Here is a 24,390-nt window from a genome sequence, read left to right on the forward strand (position 1 = left end):
AATCTGCAGAAATATGTCTATGCAAAAAGGCAAATTCCATCTAAACACCACATCAACTTATAAATATGACGAGCCATATATATAGATCTATCCTTTACCTGTTTGAGACTGCACTGCATGAAGTAGATTACTATTAAAAAAACATGCAGAAGCAGTTAAAACACCTTCAGTAATTCACTCTATGAATGAAGTGGTTTTGGTATTTAGTAAAAGAAATGACCTAATCAGGGTTAGCTCTCTTTTATTTCACCTGATTAAAGTATGACAATTTATCCAATGAGAATAATTGAATAAATTACAGAAACTGATCCAATAAGTGATGAACAAACAAAGGTTCAACTGAATGCTGGCCCCAGCTGAAAATCAAAGTGAGGTGCTTCCTGCTTGGAACCTTGACTGCCAAACTAAAATGCAGTTTATGCAAAAGGAGCAGAGATATTTCAGTGTAGACCGAAATAGAATGATTTAATGTCATTTCAGAACAACTGATTTAGCTAAACTTGCCTTCTTTGGTCAAATGTCCTCAGCAGGAACTATGTTCTCATTGTTTCTCTGTCCTCATCTCCCCTTCCGTACTTCACTCACCTCTGACAGTCCCACGTCTTTCTGTGTTGTGTGTGAGTGAGTGTGTTACAGCCTCACTTCCCTGTGGACCGAGTGCTGCACGTGATTCAGCTCTACATGTCTGGTTTACCCTCAGCCTCTCTCCGGTGTTCTCTCTCTCCATCTGTTTCCACAGCTCATCACTCTTCTTAGTGCTACATGTCTTTTATACTTTATCATTTTCTGGTCCAGAACACAGCAGCTCGGCTTCTAACTGGTTTTAACAGACGGCATCACATCACTCCTGTCCTCTCTTCTCTTCTCTCCTCTCTCCTCTCCTCTCCTCTCCTCTCCTCTCCTCTCCTCTCCTCTGAGTTTAAGAACAGATTTAAAGATTTTAGTGACCCCTTCTAAAGCTCTCCTGGGTCTCACCCCAAACTACATTGCATCCTCAGGTGGGGAATTTCTGGTCGTTCAAAGGCGAGGCTCCCATCAAAAGGGGATCGAGCTTTCTCCATCATAGCCCCTCGACTTTGGAACGACCTCCCTGAGGAGATAAGGCTCACAGAGTCAGTGACATCTTGTAGCCCTCAAAGACCTAGAAAGCCGCCGTCGGCTACTTGTTCCTAAATGTTTGATAACCGCTAATCCTATCAACAAGCTTTAAAAACTCAGTTACATTCTCAGCTTTCCATTGAAACCACATTTGTCTCATTCAGCATTTTCAAAATAAATTCAGGAGAGTCTGGCGCCCCGATAAATGGTCTAGGTCTCTTCTTAAAACCCATTTTTACAGACTTGCTTTTATGTGACTTCATCCTTCTAGCCGCTTTTACTTCTTTTTTATTATTATTTTTAGTTTTTACCTGACTAATTAATTGTTTTAAATTTTGTTTGATTATTTATTGTTTTAATTATTTATTTTTCATGTATTATTTCAATGTTCCTAATTCATCCTTTTCACTTTTTATAATTTGCTCAATGTGATGTCGTCCTCTTATTCTGAAAGCTTTTTTATTTACCTTTTAATGCCTTTTTTTACATTTCCATTTTTATTCATTTATTATTTCTATTTATTTATTTTTATTTATTTATCTTTGATAAACCTCTTAAACAATGATTTATTGATCTATTGTCTCACCCCTTCATTCTGTTTAATGTATTCTTTCTAACCTCACCATGTATTCTGTTTAGTTAAAATCCCTCCTCTCTGTCTGTCTAAAGGTTTACTTTGTTATTCAAAGCATGCTTTGTCTGTCAAAGCACTTTGTAAACATTTGTTTTTAAAGGTGCTATTTAAATAAAGTTATTATTTTCCACTGCTTCTTTTACTCTTTTGCATTCCAATCCACTCCTTTTGGTTGGTCTCCATCTTTTGGCTCTTCATCACCTCTGTGCCATCATTGTTATGGTCCTGATTTGTTGTGTGATTTGCCCTAACCCTCTCTCTCTCTGCCTGCAGGTTGCATGGGTAGGGGCGGGGCCGGTCTCCTCAGCAGTGAGGCTCATCAGGCACACCTGTCCCTGATCTGCTCATCAGCACTGGCTTCTTAAGCCACCACCAAACACTCCTCCAGTGCCAGATTATTCCTCTAGCCGCATGCTCCATGTCCCGTTGTAGCCTTGCTCCTGAGGAGATTCAAGCCACGCTTTTCTGTTTACTTATCTCGAGTGTTTTCCAGAGGATTGATTCCTAGTTTTTGTTTGTGAGTTTTTGATAGAACCTTTTTCCCCTTTTGGGTGATTTTGTGTTACTCCTAGTTTTGTACTTTTTCTCAGTTGTTTTTACCCGCAAGGCGCTTTTTGTTGAACCTTGGTTTTTGCTTAATAAATACTTTTTCCCTGTACTCTGCATTTGGGTCCTAGTCCTTTGCTCAAGCCGTAACAATCATCACCTTTCTTCTTTAGTCGATTATTATTTCATGTGCCTGGTGGTCATTATATTCATTTTAATCCTTGTGACATCTCCCTCCTCTTTCCTTTCTATCACAGTTTCATTCACTTCTACTGGAGAGCCGCAAGCCCACTCTGTGTACACACAAACACACACACACACGTACACACACACTCACTATTTACATATCTTGTGTTGATATGCCTGTGTGACAGTTTTAATGGCCCAGATTTCTCACGGTCTAAATCACATTTTGACCCGTTCTTTCTCTTGGCTTTCTGTATTAATGTCTGTCCCTGTTCCACACACAGCAGCCCCATTTATAAATAGCCCTGTATATTATCTCTAGGTATATCTCAAGGCAGTGACAGCACATTACGATACAGCATGAACAACTGTACTCCCCAAAGACCCTGAAGGCATCATGCTGCCTCAATACAACCCGAGTCATTCTCAATCTGCCTGCCTGACTGACTGACTTTCACGCATCCTTGCGTCTTTATCTTTCTTCTTTCTTTTGTGATTCTTTTCTTCTCTTCATCCATGTTTGCCTGCTAGTTTTTATCCTTCTTTATACACAGTTCTTACTTGTCATACCTAAACAGCTGGCACTTTGTGTCTTATAGTTAAGTCTGTCCCAATATTTTATTTTTCTATGGATCTACTTCCTTCAGAGGCATCTGTGGATAAGGGCCCCCCCATTTGGCTCTGTGGATAAGGGCCTCCCATTTGGCTCATTGCTTGAGGGCCTCCCATTTGGCCCGGCACATGGGGGCCACCCATTTGACTCTGCCCATGAGGACCTCCCATTTGACTTGGCCCATGGGGACCTCCCTCTTTGATTTCTTGCGACTGCGAGCAACACGCAGCTTCTCTCTGAACTGTGTCAACCTGCTCTTTCCCTGTGTGTCCTACTGTAGCTTTGCATCCACCACAGCAACCCAGCTGCCATAAATAGTGCTATTTAGCTCCTCCGCATCCAGGGGAAAGCTAGTAAATCTCTGCACGTTCCAAGCATTTCTCCCATCCCCTTTTCTTCCCACAATGCATCGGGAAATAATAGGCACGGGGGGAAGTAATAAATATATATAAGTGAGAAAGTCTTGTTAAAAAAAAAGTAATTGTGATGAAATAGAAGGTCAAAATCAAAAGTGAAAACTATGAGAAAAAATCTGAATTTTTAAATCAAATGTGTAATTATGTGTCATTTATATTGTGATAAAAAGTTGAAATTAAGATAAGAATTCATAACTAGGAGATGGTGAGCCATTGTTGTGAGAAACAAAGTCATAATTAAACATAAACTAAAAAAATATTTATTCAGTCTGGCTTTTATGTAGGGTGTGACAATTTTATTACTTACTTTTACCATTATGTGGATTTAAATGTTGCTTTATTATTTTATACATTTTTACAGATTGTTTTATTTTTTTAATTTATTCATCTGAGTTCTTATAGGATGGCTTCTAAATTTCAGTGAAAGTGCTGCCATCATGCATCAAGTAATGTGTCTTTCAATCGCCAATTTCCTTTACACTGCAATGCATTTCATTTGAAAAACACTACTATAATATGTGCCATTTGGTAAGTTGGGGGGGGGGGGTTGGATCATTGTAGCCCAATAGTATTGACGATGAGGGGGGGGTGGTGTTGCATTTTCTACACAATTGAAAATCTAAAATATTGTATTATGGGCAGATACTGCATTTATTTCGTACATCACTAAGTTGTTTTGTTCATGTATTAGGGATGTAAATTTCAAGTACTTTCCGTGATCCATCTTTGGAAATGTTAAAAATCAATTATCAATTAATCATTAATTACTAATGATGTCAAAATAATGCCAAATGCATTTTTTCCCCTGATTCAAATTTTCCTTCACGACACAATGTATATAACTGATAGTATTGAATATCTACGGATCATATTGAGGTGTTCAAAATGTTAAACATGCTTAATATCAACGTGTGGAGCAGGCTCATAATCTCTGCGGACATACAGTCATAAAAGTGAAGGCTCAGACTTCAACAAGAGAACTGAACAGAAACATATTTCAGACTCACAGTGTCCAGTTTTCTGTCTACTCGTTCTTGTTGAGACAAATAAGTATGTGAACGTGATCAGTTGTCAGCTGGGAGCTCAACCGGGTCAGAATCTGTCCGGTGGCGGAGAAAAAAAAGCGCTCATGGAGACCTGTCACTCAGCTGCAGTCCCCAGCTGAGCGTCTCCGCTGTGAGCAACACCTTCAGTCAACTGATTCTGAAACATGCTTTAAACTTAAAACACCTCCCTGATAGCTGAACCAAATATGAGACCACATGATGTTTGTTCCACGTGATAGAAAATCAAACAAAATAATGTGTTAAAGTTAACAATCAATTAATCGATACTTGACAGAACCTTAGAATAAGGTAAAGAGAGAGAAGTTTAGCTAATGAAAACTGAAAGAAGGACTCTGTTAAAGAGTGTAATAAGTTTAAAAGATACAATTCAAGCTAATTCATAACGTTAATGAAAAAGATAAGGATACAAAAGAAGAATAGTGACACCTCTGCATCCTCCCAGTGAAGAGTACAATGGTGGAATGAATAGCATCTCTATTTGTGCTGAATGTTATTGATTGTCTGGAAGGAGATGCTTCTCATGTGTCTTCAAGTATCATCCCTTTTATTTAACTACAGCTTTGTGGAGCATGTGTTGCTTGCTATTCTAGAGATATATCATGTGAGAGCATTATTGTGTATTCAATGTATCCCATGTAAGTGTGAGCACTGCTCTTACCTCCACCAGATGAGGCGTCGGGTTGAAGCCACACAGGTTACAAACTTGGCTGTGACACTGTGTGCAGCTGTTGTAGTTGGGCGGGTCAGAGCTGTGGATGTTCAGCTCCGTTTTACATAGAGGACAGTTCACTTTAGGCTTTGCGGGCACTGGAGCAGGCACGGGAGCTGCTGCGGGCTCCTGTTTGTGTGGCACCTTCTGCTGATGAGCAGGTGACTGCTTTTGTTGTGTTCCTTGTGGTTGGTATCCTTGCGGCCCTTTTTGATGATGCGCGGGCGACTGCTGTTGCTGCATTCCTTGTTGATGGGGGATGGTCGGCTGCTTCTGGGTTTGTTGATGCAGTCCACCCATTTGGGGACCTCCCATCTGGCTCTGTGGAAAAGGGCCCCCCATTTGGCTATGTGGATAAGGGCCTCCCATTTGGCTCATTGCTTGAGGGCCTCCCATTTGGCCCGGCACATGGGGGCCACCCATTTGACTCTGCCCATGAGGACCTCCCATTTGACTTGGCCCATGGGGACCTCCCATTTGACCTGGTGCATGAGAACCTCCCATTTGACCTGGTGCATGAGGACCTCCCATTTGACTTGGCCCATGGGGACCTCCCATTTGACCTGGTGCATGAGAACCTCCCATTTGACCTGGTGCATGAGGACCTCCCATTTGACCTGGTGCATGAGAACCTCCCATTTGACCTGGTGCAAGAGGACCCCCCATTTGACCTGGTGCATGAGGACCTCCCATTTGGCCAGTTGCATGAGAGCCACTCATTTGAGTTGGAGCATGAGAGCCACTCATTTGAGTTGGAGCATGAGGGCCTCCCATACCAAACGGTTTACTTCCTTGGGCACCTTGTTGTTGCTGCTTGCTGTCAGCACTTGCATTACTGAACACCACCTTGCCCCGTGCAGGGCTCGGCTGGGTGGAGGCAGTGGATAGAGGATCAACATTGATGAGTGTACTAGCCTGATTGAGCAGGGACGCCCCAAAGCCAAACAGTTTGGTCAGGCCATCCTGGGCAGGAGGGGGCTGACTCTGAGGTCTGTGGGCTGGGGAAGAACCGGCGCTTCTGGTCTGATCATGATGTCGTGCCATGGACTGGTGCATCGGAGAACCCCGACCCAGATCAGGTTGAGAGGGGGCTTTGGTCAAGCCAGGGAGGGGCACAGCACCAGGGTGGGGAATCCGTGGACCTCCAGGCTGGTTGAGGCCACCAGTGGGACCTCCGACAGCTCCTTGGGTCCCAGGACCTCTCTGGGAGTATGGATCCGACCTCATGCCTTGCTGAAAAGTTCCAGTCTGAGCCTGGGGGCCGCCAGCGCCTTGGTGTCTCTGTAAGCCTGGAGAGCTTTGCTGCTGAGTCTGGGGCCCCTGTTGTCCGGTAGGGTACAACTGGGGCTGAGACTGGGGATACTGCTGGGACTGGGAGTATGGCTGAGACTGGGAGTATGGCTGAGACTGGGAGTATGGCTGAGACTGGGAGTAGGGCTGCGTCTGGCCGTAGGGCTGCTGCTGCTGCTGCTGCTGCTGCTGCTGCTGCTGCTGCTGCTGCTGCTGCTGCTGCTGCTGCTGCTGCTGCCGCTGGGCGGGCTGACTCTGAGCCAGAGGTTTTGGCTGGGCTGCTGCTGCCGGTTGTGTTGGCTGAGGCGTCGGCTGCTGAGGCTGGACAATGGGCTTGGCTTGGTGTGACGGAGAGTGAATCTGCTGTTGGCTCTTAGAGCGAGGCGTGGTCATATCAATGCCAAGAGCTCTCTGCATCTGACAATTCAGACATAGCCACTCCTGGACCTGCAGACAGAGGACAAACAGATCGGATGTTATTTAACATTTAAAATCACATTTTCTAATTGAATAGGAACTACGTATTCTTTAGTAGCTTGTTCCGACTCTTCATTGAAGAACTTTATGTTGACTAGTTAACATTAAAATCTAGACACACTGTATTGTTCCATCGTTAAAGAAGGTTCTGTTGGCGTCTCCAATGATTTGCAGCACACTCTGCGCATGTATTGACATGATCAGTGAGTTTGAAAAGGCTCTGACTGATGTAAGTTTGCTTCTGAGATATTGGAAAGGAAATGTAGTTGACCCCTTTTACAACAAGTCCAATAAAAAAAAGGAAATGAGAAAAAGAAAGGAAGGAAAACCATTTCTTAAAGTGCTATATTCATACTGAACGCCTCTGCCTTCTTAATCCTTTGCTTTCAAACCAAATTGCAATTGATTTCATGAAATATCATTGCTGACTCATTCAGGATACTGCCTCTGTTCATATGAGCCACATGGACACTGAACTCATTCAACCAACTTGAAAGCTGCAGATGACACAGAGTGCTTTCGGATGGCTACACATAAATTATTGCATATCGTTCTTCCCGTGAAAAACAGAGGTGCTCAGAGAACGGTTTTAATCAGCCAGAAATAAAGAGAAAGAGGTAAATCAACCACAAATCGACTGCGGTGCAGAGTGACTGCTGAGCCGAAACCGCAACCCAAGTAAAAGCATCACATCCCTCACAGACACACTCACACACACATGGATTCACACGGGTACATAGGTATGCAAAGATGTAAGTGTAGACACAAACAGATAGACACACGAAACACACACGTTCAAATGAATATGAAAGATGTCAGGATCTAAAAATAAAAAAAAACATCACCCCTCCTCCTCTTCATCCTCCTGTCTTCCTCCCCCCTTCTCTTCCTCCTCCAGATGAGAGCTGATACTCCCTCGTGTCCGGACCTTGCTTGGCTCTTTGATTTCTTGCGACTGCGAGCAACACGCAGCTTCTCTCTGAACTGTGTCAACCTGCTCTTTCCCTGTGTGTCCTACTGTAGCTTTGCATCCACCACAGCAACCCAGCTGCCATAAATAGTGCTATTTAGCTCCTCCGCATCCAGGGGAAAGCTAGTAAATCTCTGCACGTTCCAAGCATTTCTCCCATCCCCTTTTCTTCCCACAATGCATCGGGAAATAATATTCTGTATCACCCTCCTCTCAATATCCCCTGATTTGTCTTCAAGGTGGTACAAGATGAGGTGGCTCATTGAATTTGAGGGGAAGACATGCCAGCATCCGTTACGTAGGCTAACTAAGCAGTTCCTCCCCCTGTGCTTTCCCAGCCTGCTTTGCTGTCTGGCATTTTGGAGCTTGACAGCATCACTGATCCCATGTTCTGTTAACTCAGCGGCTACAGCCTGACATCCTCCATTCCTCCTTAACATATTCTCTTTGTAGCTGTTTTTCCTCCCCTCTCTGCTTCCCTCCCCCTGTTTTTCCTCCCCCTCACATCCTCTCTCTTTCTCCCCTTACACTGGCCATTTTTCTTTTAGGTTTCTTTCCTCACCCCCTTTTTGGGTTCTCTCCCTGATTAGCCTGAAAATGTAGGTCTCATTCCTTGAAGAGCTGAAGCGGAAGGAGATTTAAAAGTATAATTCAGCAGTGCAGGCTCCTCCTACATTGTGCTGCCATAATTACATCTGATGAAGATGGCGAGAGGGAGATGAAGAGAGGTAGATAGGGAGAAAGAGAAACGGGGAGCTAATTTTAATGAGTCCCTGTTCGTCCATTTGCTTTATAAGCAACATCACAAGAGACTCTTGAAGAAGAGAGGGAAAGAGCGAGGGATGGTTAATAGCAGAGAGGAGATGGAGAGGGAGTGAAAAGTGGAGGGAAAGGAGTCAGCAGTTTGTTAATCCAGGCAGCTCTTTTGCTCTCATCATGTCAGGCTTAATCACAGCACAGCAACACAGAATATTCACTTCTGCTTCTGTGCGGTTCAAACCGGCAAATCCGCCACACACCTGGGTCCTGTTGCATCCAGGCCGGGCTTGTTAGAAGGGTTTGTTCACCACTCTATGAAAGCAAGGTCTTCCTTACCTAGAAACAGAGAGATCGTTCTGTTTGTCTTGACTCATCATTCCCTGAAAATGATGCCCCAGTTTATTGGAAGTAAGGGGACTTACTTACTGAAGCACTACCAAGCAGTGTTTAAAACCCAACAATGATTCTCCAATGACTGTGGAGTAATCTGTGCACCATTTTACAGCCTCTAGAGCTTTGGTCAAACGCTTTCCATGTGAAATGTGTCTGCATCAAGTCCATCTGTATTGGGGTTAAACATGGATATCTCTGAAGAAGACCAACTAACCACAGCTGCCTTTTAATTATAGGGTTTTTTGTTTATCTACTCAAAGGTACAGTGTGTAGCGATATGCAGCATTTAGCAACACTTGGTAGAAATGGAATATTATATATTATTAAAGTACAACAAACTGACTGTATTTATTTTTTGGCATGTTTGAAATAAACACTTTCAAATTAAATCTAAAACTGTACAAAGAGTTTTGGGTAACACTTTACAATAAGGGTCCCCTAATTAGCGTTAGTTAATGCATTATTAAGCATTAATTAACAGTTTAGTAATATTTTAAAAATCATTATAATGTATTACCTAACATTAACTAACACATTAGTTAATGCATTAATAAGCAGTTGATTAATGTCTGCTGCTCAGAGTTAATTAATACATTATTAAGCATTAATAAAAGTTACAAAACTTAATTAGTTAAGCATTAGTGAATGCTTTCTGGACCCTTATTGTAAAGTGTAACACATGTATCTCTTAGGTAACACATACGCTGAAGCAAAATGAGTTGAAATGTAGTTGAAGCAACACATATACAGAATTAAAAACATTTTATTTAGAATTAAAACAGATAATCACAGATAACATCTCAACTGGCACAGAGAAGTACGGTGGCCCTGAGAGCTCACAGCACTGCAACTTAAGAAAACACATGCAAAAAGACAAAACACAAGCAAATTAAGAAAACATCTTCATCAATTTGACAACACATGCGCAGCATTTAGAAAACGCGATGCAAAGACCACAACACAATACATTAGAAAAACGCGCTGCAAATAAACAGCAACACAGCACAAGTGTTTCCAGAGGACACTTAAAAGTGATGCACACGCTTATGCTGATGCTTATGAGGCAGTTTAGCATTTATAATGTGTTACTTAAGTGATGCATGTGTTACACTTTACAATAAGGGTCCAGAAAGCATTCACTAATGGTTAACTAATTAAGTTTTGTAACTTTTATTAATGCTTAATAATGTATTAATTAACTCTGAGCAGTGGACATTAATTAACTGCTTATTAATACATTAACTAATGTGTTAGTTAATGTTAGGTAATACATTATAATTATTATTAAACTATTATTAAACTGTTAATTAATGCTTCATAATGCATTAACTAACGCTAATTAGGGGACCCTTATTGTAAAGTGTTACCGAGTTTGGTATTAGTTAACTTAGAATGAACCTTTTATATCTACATACTGTAAGGAGAGGGTCCTCTATCAAGGGAGGCCGCCATCTTGCTCCGCCATGTTTCTACCGTAGCACAGAACGGACAAACTAGTAACATGCACAATAACCACAAGAGAATTGTGGTAATGGTGCACTTTATAATTTGTGTTTATAGACACAAAGCTGGGCAAACATTCATTGATCCATTAATCATTCATTTTAAGCGTTAAAAAAACAATAAACGTTAAACTTCAGTTCTTGTTAACATTGTTGTTTCCGTGTTAAGGATAATTTATACTTCTGCGTCAAAATCGACGGCGTAGGCTACACCGGAGGTCTTTGTAGCTCCCGTTTCAACACAGGGGCCTACACACACATGCACCTCCTCCAAAATGTGACTACATGTAGAATCAACACGGACTGCAAGCCCTGTGATTGGTCAGCTTGGCGGCATTGTATTTCCTGCATTTACAGCACTTCCGGGATCCCGGACATCGGCTGCTCATCAGCCGTGTATTTAATCTCCTCCTCTCTATTCTTCATGTAATCATGTCTGTATGATAAACAGCAACATGTATCAGCTGTAGATTAACATAACACGCTCTGAATCTCTGTGGAAAAGGAAACAGAGATCGTAGCGGGGCCGGAAGCAGGCGACTGGCTATCAGAGAGACCACACTGCCCTCTAGTGTTTAGGAGATGAATTGCTGCATGACACGGACACATCGACGCACAAGTTTGTGGTGCTCATGTCCGCGTTAGCCCCTGCTACAGGGGAGATGCAGAAGTACTGTATAAACCAGCTTTAAAAGTGGGCGTGGCAGTTTTTCCACCAAGGAGTGGTTTTTTTTTTTGTGCAAAATAAATGTTTGCAATGAATTCAGAATCCCAAATAACCCCTAGTTTGACCCCTCACAAGCTGCTGAAGGCAGAATTTAACATTTTCAGTTTTCACCAATAAGGTTCCAGGTACCCAAAGTTCAAATAGCTGTCATGGATTTTACTACAGGAGTTCTCTTCTTTTAATACGTGTTATTAGAGACCTTTATGAACACATTGGTGAAGAAATTTTTTTGTAAGGACATTATTCCCAGATTGGCCAAATATGGGCTAATTTTCCCTGACTATATCCCTCACACAGTGTGAACACAGATAATAAAGTGTACACACTGTTGAGCTTACAGCATGTAAAAAAACTGTTAACAATTTCAGCATAATTCTCCTTAAGCATCGTCAATGCAGTGACACAACTCAATCAGGTTATAAAAGATGGGCCCTCATTACCAATCCTCACTAAGATGGAGAGTTATTTCAAACTTAACCTTTAAGTAAGAAAGTCCACACTGAGGTGAAGAGTGCCCTTTCCAAGAGAAGGCTGGTCAGGAAGCAGCATGTAGCCCAGACAATGTTACAACTGCCAGTTAATGCGGAGACTAACCCAGGAGGAGAGAGCTTCAAGTGAGTGGGTGGGGATGAAAAACATCTCAACTGCAAAGGCCAAATACATTTCTGGAAATCCCAAAGTGTGAGGGAATCAATATAAAGATCTGTGTGGGAATACAAAGCCTGCTGGGGCTTTAAATGTCCCTAACATGAAAATGTGTCATGACACAAATCTGACTGCTCACAATGGTTTCCATCACATGAGTCGGCCAGCATGAACACCACGAGGACTCTTAAACTGAAGCTGCTCATTCATGCTCTTCAGACATTTTTTAAAATTTCTCTCAAGTTTATGTCAACCTAAAGATGACTATATAAAGACATTTGATTGATGGATGGTTTGAAATACTTTTCGCCCAGTGTAGCACAGGAAAAGAGGATAATAATTGCCGCTTATTGTGAACAGTCCATCAAGATTTATATACGATTTTTAGAAGTTGTTTCTCAAATCATTGTTTTACCTCCTTCTAGTATATTATTATCATCATAATAATAATAATAATAATAATAATAATAATAATAATAATAATAATAAATTAATAATAATAATAATAATAATAATAAATTAATAATAATAATAATAATAATAATAATAAATAAATACATAATAATAATAATAATAATAATAATAATAATAAATAAGTAAATAATAATAATAATATTATTATTATTATTATTATTATTATTACTATTGTAGTTGTTGTTATTATTATGATTATTATTGTTATTATTTTTATTATTATTTTATTATTTGTATTATTATTACTAGCCTATTATTATGATTATTATTATTATGTATTATAATTAATATTTATGATAATTATTAGTAGTAGTATTAATCATATTAAATCACTTGTTATGTATCATGTTTTACTTTTACTTACTATTATTATTATTATTATTATTATTATTATTATTATTATTATTATTATTATTATTATTATTGGTGGTGGTGGTGGAAATAATATATATATTGAAATTAGTACAAACAACACAACAATAATAATAATAATAATAATAATAATAATAATAATAATAATAATAATAATAATAATAATAATAATGATAATAATAATAATTAGAAGAAGAAGAAGAAGAATAAAAAGAAGAAGTAGAAGAAGAAGAAGAAGAAGTAAAAGAAGAAGAAGAAGAAGAAGAAGAAAAAGAAGAAAAATTACAATAATTATAATAATAGTTAAATGATAATAATAATAACATGATAATAATATTGAATGCAAATGATTGAAATAAAGAATAATACAGCTGGGATCTACTCTGCAGTGATAAACTGGGACAGTATTTCAGATGAAGTCATCTAAGTTCACCTAATATTTCAACCTTGACAGATATTCAGACAGACAATGTCTAACCCGTTACAGGGCAGCTTTGACAGGTGTCTTATGTACCTTGAAGCATTAGAGTACAAGTGTCATGTCAAGTTACAGCACATTTCTGTCCACGGCTCCACAGTCAGTTTGCACATTGTGTGTCAGAAGGCAAATTTAGGCCTATGGGAATGAATGGTTAAAAATATATTTTCTGTGGAGAGGAGAAAAACCCTGAGAATCTCCAGTTCTGCTTATGCTGCAATCTCATGCAGGTAGACATGTAGTGGCAAGAAAGCTGCACCCCATTTTTAAAAACTCTTCTTTCTGCAGAATCAGAATTTCATAAATGGAGCACCTGCAAGCTAGTTCAGGCAGAATCTCCTGTACAACCTGCAACCGTCTCCCCAAAACCTACATTATTCAGAATCCTCAGTGCCCTGTTTGTGGTGTTTGTATTTTGTGTGTTTGGTACTATTGTTTGTGCACCCCCACACCTCCTCACAATGATTCAGATTCAGTGATACAAGAGAACAATAGAGACTGTGAAAGACTCATGATCCAATGAGTTTCTTTTTATCCCCAGAACTGCAACACCTAGCTTTGCTCCCAGAGATCTTAAATGAAGCATCTAGATGATAGTTTTTAATATCAAACCAAGAGATGATTTTATAAACATGTTGTCTTTATTTACATTCTCATTTTATATTTAGGGTTTTTCCTTTAAAAGCCATATTATGTTGTACTCGTGACCATGTGGGATGAAATCAGTATTGTTTTACCTGAATACATTTCCCATGAGCACCATCACTCACTGTCAGATGTACTGTACAGATGTTTCTTTTGCCGAAGTCTGCGCTTATTGTGGAAGCAAACAAAAGTCCACTCTTCCCAACATGATTTAGTCGGCTAAAATCTGACACAATCAAATGAACCAAACACTCAGTATATAATAATAATAATAATAATAATAATAATAATAATAATAATAATAACAATAACAATAATAATAATAATAATAATAATAATAATAATAATAATAATGGATCAGATTGGTATAGCACTTTACAGAAAAATAAAAGTAAAGCAAATAATAAAATAAATAAATAAAATGAAGCAAATAATTATTTTGATTCTACAAGATTTCCTCTAATCTCACAAAACAAAAGCTGCCTCCCTGATAAATCTGCCTCTGTTACCTCTCCTATCAGATTAATGAACAGCGTGTGTTCTTGGAAAAATTCATCTATTCACTGCTAAAAACAAAACACTGATTAAATCCTGCATGACTTGTCAATCAATCAATCTTTATTTGTATAGTGCCAAATCACAACAAGCGTTATCTCAAGACTCTTTTACAAACAGAGCAGGTCTAGACCACTCTATGTCAAATTATGAACAGAGACCCAACACCAAGACAGGATCAGACTCAGTCTGACCCCACCTTAATCCACCATGAGCATTGCACCTCACAGTATTTAGCTAGTTACAGTGGAGAGGACAAACTTCCTTTAACAGACATCTGCCTCAACCCAGTTGGGTCTGGAAAGAGGGATAGAGGAGAATAAGAGAGAGATGGAGCGGTGATATATCTTAAAGGTACAGAGAGAGTTTGTTCACACACAAAAACGCTGACCCTGGCAGACCCCTCAAAACAAGACAGGAGGACTTATGTTTCTATTCCCCTGTGATATGATCAAACAAACAAAAAAACACAGTCTAAAGAAACTGGTGTTGAGCAGTGGTTTGAGAGAAGACTGATTACAAGTCAGAGCTCTGTGATCCTTAACACACTGTATTATTTTGTATAGTGAGCAGGTTGTTTTGTGGATTGGAACCCTTACAGGGTGAGCAGGACCTTGATGCAAAATAGTGGTTGAAGCACAACTCTCACTCCACATTAAACCTCTACTTACTTAATAAATCAATAATCATACACCAAACACTGATATGGATAGGATTGTATTATCCTGCTTCACTCCCAGTCTGAGCTGGATCCACAGTTAACAGGAAGCTGTAACCTTCTTAAGATGAGCTAACTTTTCTGTAATTACTCACATTAAACTGAACATGTCCTCTTGTGAAGTAAACTAAGGTGAACAGGTCCACATGAATCAGCATCACAGCAGGTTGAGTCTGAGACATTCTCTCCTACATTTATCAGTCCTCAAACTCTGACATATCTCATCTTGTGTTCTATTAAGTATTTCCTTTATTTAATTTTTCAGAGGTTTTGTTTTTAGCAACGATACAGATTAGTGCCATCAAGTTTTGCTATGTGATTTCTTAACACAGCCATGTGATAACCAAGCAGCAACCTCCGGTCTGAAAATATGAAGCCCATGCAGAAGTGTTAGAAACTGCCGTTCATCAAGCGTCCACTAGAGGTTGGCTGCAGAAACACTGGAAACCACATACACAGCCATTCAAAAAATCTTTACAGCAGAAATAAACATGTTTACAGTCTGGTTCAAAAAACAGTTTAGGTCTGAAGAGCTAATTTCTCTATCAGCACACACTGTACGGGGGGCATAATTTATAACTCTTTATTTTTTAAGATATTAAACTTACGTGTTTTGCCCAAATAAGGACATGGCTGACTTGACTGACAGGCGGGAACACTGCAGCTGTTAGCGAGGAGCCTAAAGGCCCGCCTCTCTATGTCACACTTGCTCCACAGAAGTTAGGTTGAGTTCAGCATTGCCAATATGGCACCACGTCCATTTATTATACAGTCTATGGTGATAATATTTCATAGTTACACTCAATTCCATTTTTATATTACAGCAATGAGCACTTTTTATTAAATCAGGCATCACTAAAATGTAAAAGGGCTGTAGAGACTAACATCCCTGTACAATGAAGCAGAGTGCAAAATACTCCAATCAATCACCAAAGTTTGAAACTGAATACTGCGTGACTAAATATTCAGCTTCTTAATCTTATTTAGGGTGCATATATCAAATTCAACACATAAGCATGGTGCAGTCCGTGAATACAGCCTCTCCTCTCCAGCTCATCCATGACATTGATTCTGGTGTCCTCATCCTTTTATCTATGTACCGCGACACTTTGCCTTTTTTTTCACTGCAGAAACATCTCCATTCACAATTCACTGATTCATCTAAACACAGACATTTACCACTGAACACACACGAGCACAGACACAATCAATAAGCCAATATAAAACACAAACATTCAGACGTCTGAGCTGGATGTAACGATCATTAACATGTAGGTCAAGTGTATTCACACACTCAAACTAAGAAGAGGGTTTATTTAACCATGTCAGATGTTCAGAGGCCAAACAGGTGATTAAATACAAGGACAATCACATACAAACAGATGTTGCATATGGTAAAAAAGGCACTGCAAAAAGTGCTCTCATGAGAGCAATGAATCAAAGGTGGACTTCTTTATACCAGCTGCTAAGACTAACAATCAAGTCCACAACACAGATTGTGTTAACTTGTTTTCCTGTTGCACTAAACTAGTTTATTACCCGGCTGTCTTACTGATCTTCTGGTTGTGTAAGAAGCTTGATTCTGATTGGTCAAAACCCCTTGACAGCGGTTATTAACTTTCACTAACATGAGCAACACCAGAGACAAACTGATCACACGTCATGTCAAATCAATCCACAGAAAAGAGTTCAGACACATTTAGCTTCTGCTTGTTGACACCATAGACCGTAAGGTGAGGGGAAACCGTTAGCTTCTGTTAGCATCAAAACAATGTGGCTAAATTATTAGCTTCTGTTAGCATGTTAAATCGGCAGGCTACAGATGTTTACATCTTGGATCCTGTCCATCAATATGATGAAGGAGCGGAGCAGGTGAGAGAAACTTTAGGTTAGTGATCTCTCCAAAGAAAGTTAAACCATGAGCGGTGGTGATGATAGCAGCAGGGTTCAAAGTTGTGACATTAGTTTCTTTTTAAAGGTGTGTGAACCTCAGAGCTCAGAGAAGAAGGAGAGCTGAATGAGGACAGTTTCATGTTCAATCCACCGCAACAGACAGAGAAGAATCTATCACCATGGAACCATCACTGACGAGGAATCACTGGGACTATTTTTAAAAACTGTAAACATAAATCATTCAAATCAATAAAATCATCTTTAATCAATGTTTTTAACAACTTGTTTGTATCTTAAGTTAGTAGCCGGGTAATAAGAGAGATAAAGTATGGTTAGCAGGTTGTTATGGGAAAAAGAACCCCTTCAGGGTGGTGAAGACCAGGGGCTTGTATCACCCTGTTGGGATTCTTTTTCCCATTACAACCTACTAACCATACTTTATCCCTTACTTAATCTATGTTTTTATGATGTTTTTTATTTAAATATCAGATTATTGGTGATGTGAGTTTTGATATGTTCAGTGTTGGATTGTGAATTTTGTTTTCAGGCCACATACATTGAGCAGTGTTGAGGGCTGTGACAGGAAAATGTTTTCAGTAGTGGGGAGAAGCAGCAGCACAAATACAGGGATGACACATGTTAATGCTCAAAACACTTAAAGTCACCTGTCAGTGTTATAAGTGGGCTATGTTAGCATAAAAGACCCAAGCTCATGGAGCATAGACTGTATAATAAAGGGATGTATCAGTGACGTCACCTGTCTGTTCCTGAGCGCTATTTTGAAGCCAATCGTCAGCGGGAGCCATGTTGGGAATGTTGAACTCAACCTAACTTCTGTCGAGCTAGTGTGACGTAAAGAGGCGGGCCTTTAGCCTCCTCGCTAACAGCTACAGTGTTCCTGCCTGTCAATCAAGCCAGCCATGTCCTTATTTGCGCAAAACTCGTTAGTTTAATATTTTAAAAAAATGCCGAGTTATAAACAATTCACCCTGTACAGTGTGTGCTGATAGAGAAATTATCTATTCAGACCTAAACAGTTTTTTGAACCAGGCTGTAAACATGTTTATTTCTGCTGTAAAGATCGTCTTCTTTGAATGGGTGTGTATGTGGTTTCTGGTGTTTCTTCAGCCAGCCTCTAGTGGATGCTCGAGGAACTGCAGGTTTTAGCACTTCCACATGCTCTTCATATTTTCAGAATGGAGGTTGCTGCTTGTCATGAAGGCAAAAGAGACAAATGCACTAGTCAACTGAATTGCCTTCTCACATACATCATTTTGCCATATCATGTTTTAACGGCAGCATACCTGCTCCCATAAATGATATATCTGTGAGAAGAAAAACTGTTCTTTGAGCGAGCCCAGAACAAACGCCTGACTATTATCTCTGTGCACAAAACTCCTGTCAACCCTCTCTCACATAAAACCCCTCACAGTTAGTTTTTTGTCTTCTTGGCACGAAGAGGTCCCACCATTGAAGGCACCATTGAACCTCTAACCATGGTTTACGGCCCTCAGTTTTGTATGATTGGTTATTCGTGTCAGGACACCTACAGTCGCTTACAGTAGTGCTGATGGAAGCAGAGATGTTCTGGTTACGAGTGCTGTGAGTTCTAAAAAGCTAAATAGCTGCACGGCAATTTGAGTTCCCAAATAGTTTGAGGATTTAAATCTGATGGATAGATTGCCGACTCTTTCATATTTTCTCATTAGTCAGTTATTGTTGAAACATTCTAGCAAGCAAGCTAACCACTTTAAAAAGTATGATGAAATTTACATTAATCACATCCATAAACTTCAACTGGTTCGAAATGCCGCTGCCCGCATCATCACCAGAACCCCCTCCACCAGCCACATCACACCTGTCCTGCAGCAGCTCCACTGGCTTCCCATCAAATATCGCATCATCTTTAAGATTCTGTTTTTCACTTTCAAGGCCATCAACAACCGAGCTCCTCAGTACCTCATTGATCTCCTCCATCCCAAAACACTCACCCATAGTCTCAGGTCTTCCTCTTCTAGGGTTGCCAACTGTCCCGTATTAGCCGGGACTTCCCATATATAGGGCTAAGTTGGTTTGTTTGATACGGGACCTCAGTTGTCCCGTATATTGACTATTAACTCTTGTAAATACAGAAGACTGCACTCTACAGATCCTAGATCAGATAAAACGGCAGTGGCAGATCACGTGCCAATCACAGCGCCTGTCATCCAATCACAGGCCCCCTCACACACATCAGTTGTATACAGCGCAAATGAGCAAAGTCCTGCAAAAAAGTGTGGAGAGGATTTTCTCTCTGATGGCCATTAAATGGTCAGACTCAAGAAACAGATGCAGCACAGAGCTGATCAAACATGAACTTCAGATATCTGTAAACTGGGACTTGTCATGTAAGGACTTCTCTCTCTCTCTGTGCAAAAGGACAAAAGACTGCTGAGTCAGTCCAGAGCAGCAAAAAGGATCCATGGAAAAAGTACATGTGATGAGTCATACTCCTCTTCTGCATTTAACTTTTCTTTTACCTGTTTTTTGATGTGAAGAGCCAAACTGTGGTTTCTGTGAGGTTTCTTCATATGAGGTTACATAATGATACAGTAAGGATTAAAGGGAATATACACACTTTCTGCATTTCCAGTTGAATCAGAATATGTACATACACTGAATTCACACATCATGCTCACACCACCATGGCACCGTGCACCTGTTCCTTATTTAGGAGTCAGAAAGTTGGCAACCTTCCACCCAACTCACCCTCCCACCTGCTCACTTGACCACCATGGGGTTGAGAGCCTTCAGCCACTCTGCCCCCCGCCTCTGGAACTCTCTGCCCCAGGACTTACAAAACTCCACCTCTCCCACCACCTTCACATCCACCTAAAAACACAACTTTCCACCAAGCCTACTCGCTTTAATCTGTCTCTATGGGACTGGAATGACTTCACCTTCACTTTCATCATGACTTCAGTTTCATTTTTCTAGTGTTGCATTGTTATTCTGTTGTATTTATGTCTTCATTTACTGTTGAGTGTTGTTTTTTACAGTTGGTATGTTGTAAGGTGACCTTTTTGACTGAGGCAGTTTCAGGGCCGGTTCAGAGCCGGCGCTCAATCAAGCGGCAACCTCCAGTCTAAAAATATGAGTCAATGTGGAAGTGTTAAAAGCTGCAGTTCATGGAGGATCCGCTTGAGGCTGGCTCCGGAAGTACCGGAAGTCACATACACATGAATGGGAAAAGGACGATCTTTGCAGCATTAATAAACATGTTTACAGCCTGGTACAAAAGACGAGTGTAGTCTGAATAGCTCATTTCTCGATGTGCTCTCACTGTGAGGGGGGGGGAATCTTTTCTAATTCAGCAATTTCAAAGATATTCAGATTACTAGTCCTCCAATGAGAGGCACAGCTGCCTGCAGGAACACTGCAGCTGTTGGCTAGGAGGCTCAAAGCCCGCCTCTTTACGTCACACTGGCCCCACAGAAGCAATATGGCTGCCGCTGCCGATCGGCTTCAAAACAGCGTTCAGAAACAGATGGGTGACGTCACGGATACTACGTCCATATTTGAGACAGTCTATGCGCTCAATTGAGAACCGGTTTTTCGTGTTTCGACTGTGAGTGAACCGGCTCCCAGCCGGGAAAACCGATTCCAGAGCGGCTCCCACTTTTTGCTGGTCTAGAGTTGTGATCAAAAAGAGATACCAACGTGTTTCCACCATTGTCCTGCAGCAAAACAATGAAAAAGACTAATGGATTCCAAGGCAAAGCAGTGGTCGGCCGAGGAGATAAGCTGCTGTTGTCCGCCATCGTTGTTGTTGTGAGGGAGAGTTCGTGTGAACGCTGCTGGGAAAAGAGGTCACGTAAATCTGACGTCATGGCGTGCCACTTCCACGGGCTCGAGCAGGCCGAAAAAAAATGGGGGGCGCGCTGGTTCCCGAGTTCATCCAGCTCCGAACCAGAGCGAGCACCAGCCCAGAAATACAACCCGGTTCACATTGGTCCAAAAGAGCTATCAGAGTGTCCAGAAAGGTGCCTATAAATGAAATGTATTATTATTATTATCATTATTATTATTATTATTATTATTATTATTATTATTATTATTATTATTATTATTACTATTAATATCCTCAGAACAATAAGGGAGTAACCCCACAAAGAAAGCAAATTTAAGAGAATCACAAAACGCCTTTAGCTTCTCTCTATATGTGAAACTCTGACGAGCTTTACAGACCAGCAGTTGAATCCAAGTCGACGCCACGTCTTATCAATGTTTAAATAGATGAAATATGACACCTAGTCTATATTATAATGAGCTGCTTTTGAGAACAAAAGGCGATCGGAAGTTGCACGGAGCAAAGTTCACTGTGACACTAACCTAATTTGTCATTAATTAGCCTGGGGACACAAAGAGAGGAGCGCATAGGATGTGGGAGGACCGAGATATGGTCAAAAGAGATAAAAACAACAGAGTGGAGGAAATCTATGAGGGATCCCCTCCTTTCATTCTTCCAAGTCATCTCTCAATTATCTGCTGCTCTTTAGGAATATTACTAACTAAACATCATTGAGCAAAACATTAATCACTGTCCTATAATCAATGGCAGAAATAACACAGAGAGCCAGGCAATAATACTAAATGAATCACAACAGCATGGAAGTAAGTCTTTAAGTTAATGAGTGAAAATGTGCAAGTCATTCTCTATTGTGCTCCATTATTGTTATGCAGGTGGATTATACCTGACAAACAGTGTACACACTTTCTCTTTATCTCACCCACACACTCACCCTCTCTCTGTAAGCCCTACACAAATACACAGTCACCCAGACACACGCCGTATCAAAAACACACACACAAACACACTAACGCTTGAAAAGAAGCCGCCGTTCTGTCATGAGCAGCAAGAAAAACACGAGTCTGACATTGCAGGTCCCGATGACAGGAGGAGCTATTTCCTGTGTCTGTGGCTTGCAAAGTGTGACATGGATACAAACCCAGTCTCACTCCAAAACACACACATGTAGTGCACACTCGCTCACACACACACACATACACACACACACACACACACACGCACGCACGCACGCACGCACACACATGCATGGCGACCAGCTGTCAGCATAAAATATTCACATCCCACTTCTCCAAACACTGCAGGAACTGAACAGGTGTTAACACCGTTTCATGGAGAAAACTGGAGGTGACAACCGCAGCATTCTCTAAAGCAACATCCGCCGGCATTACACCTTTAGATTCCACTGAACACAACTGAAACCACCTGGAACTACATTCCAGCAGCCTCCTCATGAATACTTGATTCTGAAAACGTCCTTTGTGCCAGGCATTGTTTTGGTAAGAATGGATGTGTTTGTTAATGACATCCTAGCATGTAAAGCCTGAACCATCAAATAATTGCCAGAAAATTTTAAATATTTGAAAATGGAGTGTTTATTGGACCTTCTGAAAAATAATTAAAAATAAATTAAATAGCAATTTTCATATATAAGTTTTTGCATTTTGGTGCTCATTTTTTGCTCAAAGTTTCTTCTTTTTTGTAAACCAACTAAAACATATAAAAACAACATTTTTAACCTATTAAACTTTGAGTTTCCTCCAATGTTTTCTCAAAGTAATTTCCAACATAGAAATTATTTTTTTCCATATTGCACGACAACGTCATACATATTCTGTATCTACTACCCAACAAAAAAACCTAATGTATTGTATATTCCTTCTCTAAATTGATCAGTTTTTAGTGGAATTAAATGAGCAAAGGATAATTATTTATTAGGGAGCCATGGCAACATTCAACCAGTCATCAATCATCATAATACAGCAGGTTACATATATAAAAATATACATTATAAATATCTCAATGTCTACTCTAAATATACCTGATTATGTCATTTAAACATGTTCTTAAATAATAAAAAGACTGGATGTTGCTTTATGGAATAAAGTATGACATTTAATAAAATGATGATTGACAGATCTGTAATTAAATGACCTTATAAACCTGCTGTATCAATTTTAATTTTCACACATTTTCAACATGGTTCCTCTATAAATGAAGTAATGAAATATTAATTAGTTTTACATTTGCATCAATCCAGTAACTACTCCTCTTGAAGTTTCAGGAACAATTTGAAAGTTTTTTTCATCCAAACTTTTTCAAACTTGTTAAAAATCTCCCTGAAAAACCCTGAGTGGGTCTCTGATCCACAGCTGACATTTTGGATGTCTCAAGTGACGTCCTTCTGGTGCATGAATTACTCACACCTGGTGGATTATCCGTGCACTGCATGTATCTGATCGTATACATCAGGTTTTTACTGAAAGAATATATCACACTGATGATGTAGAGGTCTCAGAAACTGATGTATCAAACATGATACGCTTGGCGTTAGAGGGTTAAAAGTCTCACTGCCAGCAGCTCCACTAGACCATTCTGATGATGAATGCCTCATTGAAGGGCACCTCAGCAGATTTAATGAATCGCACATACAGTATGTAGCATCCCCTTTGATCTTAATCGCCTCACATCGGTTCTTTCTTCAGTTGAAGATGCGTAAATCTCACAAGTACAAATTCAAAGATTTAAGTTTCTGTATGCTGCAGATAGAATTATTACACCTTCATAGTATAATGTATCTACCGTCAATAAAGGCATTAATATGAATGAAATGAAATGAATGGGGGCGCTGGTGGCCTAGTGGTCTAAGCGCCCCACATACAGAGGCTACAGTCTTTTTTGGGGGCAGCAGTAGCTCACTCCATAGGGACTTGTCTTGGGAACCGAAGGGTCGCCAGTTCGAGTCCCAGTATGGACGAAGTTTGGCAAGTGGACTGGTGGCTGGAGAGGTGCTGGTTCATTTGCCTGAACTTGAGCAAGGCACCGAACTCCCAACTGCTTGGGGTGCGCTGGTTGATGGCAGTATCTTCACTCTGACATCTCTCCCTAAGTGCATGTCCACTGCATGTGTGTGCATGATTGTATGTATATATCAAAAAAAAACTGTGTGTGTAGCATGTCCAAAAAAATAGCATGAGTGAAAAAATTGAATTTCCCCTCTGGGGATTAATAAAGTTTCTTTCTTTCTTGAATAACCTAAGAGTAGTGATGCACTTGTACACGCACTGTCATGAGTCTCTGGTTTATTTTGTATGTGTGTTGTAATCTGGGTTTTATTTCCTGTTTTATTTTGAAGATCCCCCACCCTTACCTTCTT

The 24,390-nt window shown here is 40.2% G+C and overlaps 1 protein-coding gene across 1 annotated transcript in view; it reads right to left on the bottom strand.

Moving 5' to 3' along the window:
• bsna (bassoon presynaptic cytomatrix protein a) overlaps window positions 1-24,390 on the bottom strand; it is a 226,481-nt gene that overhangs the window by 148,659 nt on the left and 53,432 nt on the right. Inside the window, exons 4-5 of the mRNA XM_034696727.1 lie at window positions 6,010-7,006; window positions 5,219-5,820 (exon numbers count right to left, since the gene is read on the bottom strand). Coding sequence (XP_034552618.1) covers window positions 5,219-5,820; window positions 6,010-7,006 — 1,599 coding nt within the window. The remainder of the gene's footprint in view (window positions 1-5,218; window positions 5,821-6,009; window positions 7,007-24,390) is intronic.

Source organism: Notolabrus celidotus, chromosome 11, assembly GCF_009762535.1.
Source record: "Notolabrus celidotus isolate fNotCel1 chromosome 11, fNotCel1.pri, whole genome shotgun sequence".
Lineage (NCBI taxonomy): Eukaryota > Metazoa > Chordata > Actinopteri > Labriformes > Labridae > Notolabrus > Notolabrus celidotus.